The sequence below is a fragment of the Camelina sativa genome, chromosome 18 (assembly GCF_000633955.1).
Source record: "Camelina sativa cultivar DH55 chromosome 18, Cs, whole genome shotgun sequence".
Classification (NCBI taxonomy): domain Eukaryota; kingdom Viridiplantae; phylum Streptophyta; class Magnoliopsida; order Brassicales; family Brassicaceae; genus Camelina; species Camelina sativa.
The window spans coordinates 20,800,390-20,810,111 of NC_025702.1; the positions used below are offsets into that span (position 1 = coordinate 20,800,390).

The following is a 9,722-nucleotide window of genomic DNA, read 5'->3' on the forward strand; positions in this document are numbered from 1 at the left end:
GGGGGGGGGGGGGGGGGGGTTTGGTCAGTATAAAAAGTATGTGACTTAATAATTTAGTAAAAAGGTTGGAGAATTTAGAGTGAGAAAGCAAAACCTGCTATCAGTGCTCTTTCCAGTCTTCTCATCGACAACAGTTGATTTCTCCATATGAGGTTTAGCTAGCTCTATCAGATATTTGCATTCCTCCTTCGTCTATCCACAAACCGGGAGGGATTACACATGCAAAAACAACCCATTCCACATTACTCTCATTTGTTTTCGTATCAAGATCTTCTTCGTTACATAGATCATATTGAAGTAAAAAGATGTTTTATCAAGTCTTAAGTATTTTTATGTTAAGTTTGAAGTGGTCAAGTCGTAGGGTTGTGTCTTCGGTTGTTAACGGAGTAGTTGAATAAGTCGCATTGAAGGATATTTTCTGCGAGAAGGCTTTGAGAAGTGTTACTGTGAGCACACATTATTCGTAAAGAAGGAAGAGGGACGCTACTTGGTGGTAAGTCTCTATGTTGATGATCTCATCTACACTGGAAGCTCAACAGAGATGCTAGAAGAGTTTAAAGTCTCCATGATGAGTGAGTTTGCTATGACTGATCTGGGCAAGATGAAATACTTTCTGGGAGTGGAGGTTGTTTAGGATGAGAAAAGAATCTTCATAAGTCAAAGGAAATATGCAGAAGAAACTCTGAAGAAGTATGGTATGGAGGAGTGTAATGCTGTTAAAAATCCAATGGTACCGGGTAACAGGCTGACAAGAGAAGGAGCTGGAGAAGAAGTGAATCTAACAACATTTAAGCAACTCAGTTGGGAGTCTGAGGTACCTAACTGCTACTAGGCCTGATTTAATTTATTCTGTGAATTTGGTCAGTAGATATATGGAGAGACCAAATGAACAGCATATGGCGGCAGCAAAGAGGATCTTGAGGTATATTCAAGGAACTCGAGAGTTTGGAATTCAGTACAGGTATGGAGGTGAGCAGAAACTAGTCGGATATGTAGACAGTGACTATGCAGGGGATACTGATGATTACAAGAGCACTTCAGGATATGTTTTTATGTTGAGTGGAGGTGCAGTTTCGTGGGTCTCAAAGAAGCAGCCAATCGTCACTTTATCTACGACTGAAGCAGAGTTTGTGTCTGCAGCATATGGAGCTTGTCAAGCAGTGTGGCTAAGGAACATTATGGCGGAGATTGGGTTTGAGCAGAAGGAAGGTACTATTATGTTTTGTGATAACAGCTTTGCAATCAAGTTGTCCAAGAATCCGGTATTACATGGGAGAAGCAAGCACATTCATGTCAGGTTCCATTACTTAAGAGAATTGGTGAATGATGGAGTGATTCAGCTCAACTACTGCAGTACACACGATCAGATATCCGACATAATGACAAAGGCGGTGAAGCTCGAAGTGTTTGAGAAACTCAGAAGCAGGATGGGTGTTGGCACAAAGGATGTTTAAACTGAAAGGAGACTTACAGTTTAGGGGAGGAAATGAAGTAAAAAGATGTTTTATCGAGTCTTAAGTATTTTTATGTTAAGTTTGAAGTGGTTAGGGTTGTGTCTTCCGTTGTTAACGGAGTAGTTGAATAAGTTGCAGGGTTTTTAGGAGGTAGTGCTAAGTTGTTAGTCTACTATATATTCTTTTTCCTGTAACTCCTCTGATTAAGATGAATCATTCAGTTTTTCTTGGGTCTGAGAGCTTTCTTATTTGCAATGATAACACATATCATATATATTTCAAATACAGATAGAGAGAGAGAGAGAGATATATAACTCACCAAGAAATTGTGGTAAATAGAAGCTCTGGGTTCCCAGGAGATTATTTCAACCCAACGCTCGTTCTTTGAATCATCCTCGCCACTTCTACGGATAGTAAAGCTCGAATCTTAAAGAAGCACACACTAAACTAAATCTGATTTAAATATAGAGTTCAATGAATCTGGGATCGAATCGTACCTCTGGAGTGTTTTTCGGACAATGGAAGTGAGATCATTGGCTTTGGAGGAGCCGGCATTGTTGCTGGGCACCGAGAGAATTCCAAAGGCGAGAAGAATCAGAATGACGAAAGTGGACATGATCAGTACACCGAATACGAGCGTTGAATTGGATGATTTCCGACCTGAAGGACGATGACTCCTCGGTCTCGCCATCATCTTTTTTTCCCAAACAACGATGAGATCCGGTCGAGCTCACCAGCAAGATGATGAATTTGATGGATGGATGTTTTTTTCTTCTACTTTTTTTTCTTTTTCTTCTCTCTAGTCTCTACTATGGTATATCAGAGGTTGGGCCCATATTTAAAAGTCAGGCCCATTATAAAGTGCTTAAATTAGGCCCATATAAGCTATCCGATACATCTCCCCCGCAGGAGAAAGAAAGAAAGAAAGAAAGAAAGCTCCGTCCGTCATCCTCAAGATGATGCAGCTCGCCGCACCACACACCATCTCTCTTCTTCTGCACTCTCCCTCTCGTCTTTCTCCTTCTCATCAATCCCTGGTTTTCCCCAGACGATTACGCTCTCTTTCATATTCTTCTCAAACATCGATTCTCCCCGATGCCGGCGATGATTTCATCGTCGGTGTGTAATACCAAAGGCACTGTAAATTGAAAGCTGAATATTTCGTGTTTTATTCATGAGATCAAACTGGCTTTATATAGCCTTACATTGAACTGAAAGTCCTGAAAATACTGAAACAGAAAACAAATGCAACAGACCGAAATAACAGGTCTTTATTTGACTAAGACTCCTACAAACTCGTTCAACTCAAAGACTCCTTCAAACTCCTCTTTTCTGCAGTCCTTCCCGCCAAAGCTATTTGCTCCAACAAAACCCTCCCTAAACTAAGCCTGATTCATTAGACTTAGTTTATCTCCAGCTGAGCAAATCCCGAGCTTACTCCTCAGGTTCTCAAATGTCTCTCGTTTCAAAGGCTTCGTAAAGATATCCGCAACTTGGTCTCGTGATCCACAATGTTCAAGACAAAAGACACCATCCTTAACCAAATCTCTTAAGAAATGAAAACGTACCCCAATGTGTTTGCACCTTCCGTGAAAAACATGATTCTTAGAGAGTTTGATTGTAGAGGTGTTATCGCATAAGATGACTGTGCTTCCTTCTCCATCACATCTTAATTCCTCCAAAATTCTCTTAAACCAGATAGCTTGACAGGCACAAGCTGACGCGGCTACGTATTCTGCCTCAGTGGTGGAAAGAGTAACTATTGGTTGCTTCTTTGACGACCAAGCAACAGCTCCATTATCCATGAGAAAGGCATATCCTGATGTGCTTTTCCTGCTATCATGATCACCAGCGAAATCACTGTCCGTGTAGATTAGAACTTCTCCATCTCCTCCCCTCTTGTACCAGATACCATAATCCATCGTCCCACTTAAGTATCTGAGAACTCGCTTGGCTGCTTGCAAATGCATCTGCGTCGGCTTAGACATGTATCGACTTAGAAGACTTACAGAGTATTGCAGGTCAGGCCTCGTTGTTGTGATGTACATGAGGCTTCCTATTATGCTCTTGTAGTAAGTCTCATCAACTCTCTCTCCATCATCGTCCACTTCAAGCTTGTTACCAGGCACCATTGGATTCCAAACTGCATTGCAATTTTCCATCCCAAATCCCTTTAAGACTTCAAGAGCATACTTTCCTTGTGAGATGTGAATCCCGTAAGGCGTTTGCAAGACTTCAATGCCCAAAAAGTATCTCATTTTGCCAAGATCCGTCATATCAAACTCTTCTTCCATCGATTCTTTGAATTCTTTCATCATTGACAAACAATCTCCTTTGTATATGAGATCATCCACATAAATACTGAGGAACAGAACATTACCGTGATTGTTTGTCTTGATGAACAACGTCTCTTCGTTTTGGGATTTCTCAAAGCCCTCCCTGATGAAATACTCCTCAATTCTACTAAACCAGGCCCTGGGGGCTTGCTTTAAACCATACAGAGCTTTGTAGAGTTTGTATACCTTATCCTCTTCTCCTTCAATCTCATAGCCCTTAGGTTGTTGCAGGTATACGTCTTCTGCAATGACTCCGTGGAGGAAAGCAGATTTAACATCTAACTGGTAGATGTCCCATCCCTTGCGAGCTGCTTGAGATAACAAAGTTCTGATGGTGTCCATTCTAGCCACAGGTGCATACACCTCAGTGTAATCGATTCCATGTTCTTGTGAATATCCCTTGGCCACCAAGCGAGCTTTGAATTTGTTCACCTCTCCAAGCTCGTTAAACTTTGTTTTATAAATCCACTTCACTCCGATGCATTTTGCCCCCTCCGGAAGATCTACAAGCTCCCAGGTCTGATTTTTCTCAATCGAATTCATCTCTTCATCCATTGCTTGTCTCCATTTCTCACTTTTATCTGCTTCTTCAAAGTTCACCGGATCAGTTGAGTTGACTGAGACCATCATGTTGACTTCATCTTCTTCTTCATCATCTCTTCTAGTGACATAATCACTGAGATAGCGTGGGGGTCTCGTCACTCTTCCCTCCCTGACTTCGACTTGCGGAGAAATCTGACCTGGAGTTTCTTCTTCGATCTCCACGGGCTGTTCTTCTTCATTCTCTGACTCTCCTTGGTCACTGTTCTCATCTACACTTTCTTCCCAAGCCATATCATCATCATTCCAGATCAATTCGTCTTTACTTAGCTCGTGCTCTGCCTCCCAATTCCATCCTTTTGATTCTTCGAATACGACATCTCTGCTTACTACCACCTTCTTGCTTTTGGGGTTATAGAGACGGTACCCTTTGGATTCTTCAGAGTAGCCAATGAAAATGCAGGTGACGCTCTTGTCATCTAGCTTGCTTCGTTTCTCATCTGGAATATGAGCATGGACGAGGCTTCCCCAAACTCTGAAATGATCCACAGTAGGTTTAACTCCGCTCCAAGCTTCTTGTGGAGTGGTGTCTTTTACAGCTGATGTGGGTGATCTGTTGAGAACGTAGAAAGTCCAATTTACAGCCTCTGCCCAGAAAACTCTTGGTACTTTTCGCGTTGATAGCAGTGATCTCACCATGTTCATAACCGTTCAATTTTTCCTCTCTGCAGTCCCATTCTGTTGAGGTGTATAGGCTGTTGTTAACTGCCTTCGAATCCCTTCCTTCTTACAGTACTCAGAGAACTCATGAGAAGTGTACTCCCCTCCTCGGTCTGACCTTAGACACTTGATGCTTTTCCCAGATTCAGTCTCTACTCGTTTCTTAAAGAGCTTGAAAAGGTTGAAAGCTTCTGACTTCTCACTCAAGAAATACGCCCAGGCTTTTCTGCTGTAATCATCAATGAAGCAGAGTATGTACCTTTTCCCGCTGGTGGATATGGGACTGATGGGACCACATATATCTGTATGGATCAGCTCTAGTACCTCCTCGGCCCTCCACGTGCTTTTCTTGGGGATGTTGCTCCTTGATTGCTTCCCCACAAGGCAGTCTGAGCACGTGTACTTCTGAGTTTCGAAATCTGGCAGCCCTCGCACCATTTTCTTGCTCTGTAACCTTTTCATGTTGCGGTGGCTGATGTGTCCATACCTCTCATGCCACAGCTTTGGTGTGTTCTCGGAGACTGTCTTGAGGTAGTGTTGTTGACCTTCTCCAATATCACCTTGATCAATCACCATGAACATTCTGTTTATGCTCATCTTGCTTTCTGCTATCAAACCCTTCTCATCATGATAGATCTTGCAGAAACCTCTCCTTATGATGATCGTTATGTCCTTCTCTTGTAGCTGACCAAGGCTCAACAAATTGTTTTTGAGTTCCGGCACATAATACACATCACTAATGGTGTATGTGATGTTGTTAAGCACCAGCTTCACGTTCCCTTTGCCAACCACCTCCATTCTCTTGTTGTTTCCAAGCTTAACCGAATGCTTGAAATCACCATTCAATGTTGAAAACAGCCCTCGATCTCCACTCATGTGGTTTGAGCAACCTGAGTCAAGAAACCACGCCTTCTTTCTCAGATTCTCTTGCTCTCCAGTGTAAGCCATCAGCATAAGCTCTGCATTCTTCAGATTCACTTCTGATTTCTCAACATCCTCCTCTTCATCAACATACGCCATCAGAAGTACTTCCTCATTTCCTTCAAAGTCAGCGTAATTGGCTTCCTCTTCCCACAATGGACACTCGTACTTAAAATGTCCGAGTTTGTGACATTTGTAGCACTCCACTGTGCTTTTTGAGAACGACCTTCCTCGACCGCGTCCCCTGCCTCTCCCATTGAAACCTCTTCCTCTGGCTCCACTCGTCTGTCCACGGTAAGTTACTTTCAAAACTTGATCTTCTCCTCTGTCTTGCTTCTTAAACTTCTGTTCGTGAACCGCCAGTGAGCTCTGCAGCTCATCAAGTGAAATGGTTTCAATGTCTTTGGACTCCTCAATTGACACCACTACGTACATGAACTTCTCACTTAACGTCCTTAGGATTTTCTCAACAACCTTCGAGTTCTCCATGTTTTCACCGTTGCTCCTCATCTGGTTTGTGATAGTGAGCACACGCGAGAAGTATTCCTCCACGGTTTCTGACTCCCTCATCTCGAGCAGCTCGAAATCTCTCCTCAGCTTCTGTAGCAAGGACTTCTTTACCCGATCGTTACCAGCGAACTTCCTCCTCATGGATTCCCATATGACTTTGGATGTCCTCTTGTCTTGGATTTGTTCAAACGTCACCCTATCAATGGATTGGTAAAGATAATGCTTGACCTTGTGGTCGTTTGTCCTTGCATCATCGAGTTGTCTCCTCTGCTCCTCCGTCAGCACCACGGTAACTGCAGGTTCTTCAAAACCGGTGTCAATGAGACTCCACAAACCTCTCGCTCTGAAGAAGTTTTCCATCACCTCGCTCCAGTGATCCCAGTGGCCATCAAACTGCGGTAGTTTCATTTTGTCGTCTCCCATCTTGCCTCACACTCGTATTTTGGTCTTTGATTTGTTTGTCAAAATACTCAGGATTTAACAGAGCTCTGATACCAATTTGTAATACCAAAGGCACTGTAAATTGAAAGCTGAATATTTCGTGTTTTATTCATGAGATCAAACTGGCTTTATATAGCCTTACATTGAACTGAAAGTCCTGAAAATACTGAAACAGAAAACAAATGCAACAGACCGAAATAACAGGTCTTTATTTGACTAAGACTCCTACAAACTCGTTCAACTCAAAGACTCCTTCAAACTCCTCTTTTCTGCAGTCCTTCCCGCCAAAGCTATTTGCTCCAACACGGTGACTGTCTCGTCTACGAGGACGGCGTCTTCGAAGACCCTTACCTTCTTCACAAGGAGGTCACCGAGGTTGCTCACCAGAAGAAGAACCGGCGGGTCGGGGAGTCGGAGATTGAGGCCGAGAACCTCGTGCCGGAGGAATGGAGGGATATCCAGGCGGAAGTGAACCTGACCAAGAAGGACAAACGCAAAATTGCGCAGGAGCTGGAGTTTGGGGTTCGGGTGGAGAAGAAGAGACAAGGGCTGGTTCCGCTGAGGAGTGTCGACTTGAATGAGTTTCTGACTTTCAAGGAAGCCAAGTTGGCTCAACTGAGGCCTGTCACTCTCGATAAACCGGGCACTTTCTCCGACGATGCAGCCTCAACCGATGCTGCTGTAACATCTTCCAGCGAGCGAGTTGCTCCTAAGAACCCTAGATGGGCTGTCTACGGCAAGGGATTCGACCACGTTACCAACTTCTTCATTAGTGACAAGTACGATCCCACCACTGGCAATAAATCTGAAGGTAGGTTCACCGGAATCAATCCCTCTCTTGCTTGAATTGAGTCATTGAGAGAGCGTATTTGGCTAATCTGTTTCGTTAATGAAATGAAGAGCAGGCCCTCGGAAGCTGCTTTCGAAAGAAGAAAAAATTTATGCTCAATAGCCGGAATCCTGACCTAGCTGTTGCCACCTCCGTAAGTCCCCCACCCCCTTACGAACGATGTGAATGTTTCTTTTGAAATCTTATGGTAGTCCGTCTCACTATGTGTGCACCTCTCTGGTGGGTGATTCAGAAAAAATGGCTTCCTCTTCACACACTGGCAGCGTGCGGAGAGTTTTATCTGGTTGATTCCTTGCTAAAGCACAATCTTGATATCAACGCTACCGACGTGGTATGTCAAGTTATTTGATGCTTTTCTGCAATTTTTTTTTTATGTTTGTGGGATGTAAGTGCTGTTTTCATTCATGTGGGTTTCTAGGGCGGTTTGACAGCACTTCACCGAGCAATCATTGGTAAAAAGCAGGCTGTTACTAACTACCTACTGAGGGAGTCGGCAAACCCGTTTGTTCTTGATGATGTAAATGATATATATATATATATATATATCGGTTATTATAAATTATAATCTCCCTTGCTTGAGATGTTGGACCTGATCCGTTTGGTTTATGATAGGAAGGTGCGACCTTGATGCACTACGCTGTGCAAACAGCATCGGCTCCCACAATAAAACTTCTCCTACTGTATAACGCTGATATAAACGCTCAAGACAGGGTAATGATGTTGTCAAAAGCATTCATTGTAGATAAGTTCATTGTGATCAGCTGGGTTGACAATTTGGCACTGTGTTTTCAGGACGGGTGGACTCCCCTGCACGTTGCAGTACAGGCCAGAAGAAGCGACATTGCAAAGCTTCTTCTGATAAAAGGGGCCGATGTAGAAGTGAAGAACAAGGTTAGTTCCCGTTTATTTCCCTATTCCCATATCTAGGTTCTGTAAGCATTTACGCCCCTTTTTTTTTTTTTTTTTTTTTTTAACGATATACCAGGATGGGTTAACTCCGCTTGGCCTTTGCCTCTACATGGGAAGAGAGACAAGGACGTATGAGATGATGAAGATGTTGAAAGAGTTTCCCAGTAGCAGACACAAGAAGAGATTGGTAACAAGAGATGAAGCTATAAAACAGCAGTCGTATAAATAATTGCAGATTGAAGAATCACACTCACTTAGGAGAACCGGAGGCAAATGTGGAAAGGGCATTGGAACGTAGGAGTCGGTCAACAGATTGGGTGGGCTTTGTTGTAAATCTTATCCATCAGTTGTTGATTGATATTTTATCACACAAGTTGATCCGTTGTAAAGAAATATCTGAAAATAAAAATGTACTCGTTATTATTAATAGTTTGTTTGTAACACAATTCAACAGTCTGTTTTGGTGGGGTTTGAGATACATAAATGGATTTGGATGGATGTAAACTTGAGCTCTAGAAGTCAGTAAACAAATTATATAACCTGAAAACAGGAATTGATTGATATTTATAAAAAGTCAGATGAGGTGAATAATAGTAATATCTAAATTTTCAAAAGGAAGTCAAAGTGTCAAACTTACCTTTGGGGGCTTTCGGGATATTCTAGAAGGCGACGCAATTACGACTGGACCACTTTGTTCTGAAAATTTGGTCGGGGGGTTTGTGTACCTGTTTGTTTGTTGTTTAATTTTTCATGTGTTTTGTTGGTTTTGGCTGCAACCTAACTATTCGTAAAGCCAACAATCCTTAAAAACCCAAAATAGATAAATACAGTAAATTTTTGTATTTTAGAATGAAAAGATTAGCATCATGGTTCGAAGGCACGCTTTACTACTGACTGATAATGAAACACATTTGTCCACACGTACTTACACTTCTGCTCAGGTTGGTAAAATAATACGGTTGTTACAACCAGTGTCGGTCATAATAATAAGTGTTTTTGTTTTTGTGTTGCAAAGCACTCCCCTTAATCCTTATCTGCGGG

At 42.6% G+C, this 9,722-nt stretch overlaps 1 protein-coding gene and 1 pseudogene across 1 annotated transcript in view; one reads left to right on the forward strand and one right to left on the reverse strand.

Moving 5' to 3' along the window:
• LOC104763693 (probable prolyl 4-hydroxylase 10) overlaps positions 1 to 2,187 on the reverse strand; it is a 3,367-nt gene extending 1,180 nt beyond the window's left edge. The window contains exons 1-3 of the mRNA XM_019240442.1: positions 1,952 to 2,187; positions 1,774 to 1,858; positions 94 to 192 (exon numbers count right to left, since the gene is read on the reverse strand). Of these exons, the coding sequence (XP_019095987.1) occupies positions 94 to 192; positions 1,774 to 1,858; positions 1,952 to 2,148 (381 nt within the window). The 5' untranslated portion in view covers positions 2,149 to 2,187. The remainder of the gene's footprint in view (positions 1 to 93; positions 193 to 1,773; positions 1,859 to 1,951) is intronic.
• Positions 6,701 to 9,185, forward strand: LOC104763694 (annotated as a pseudogene).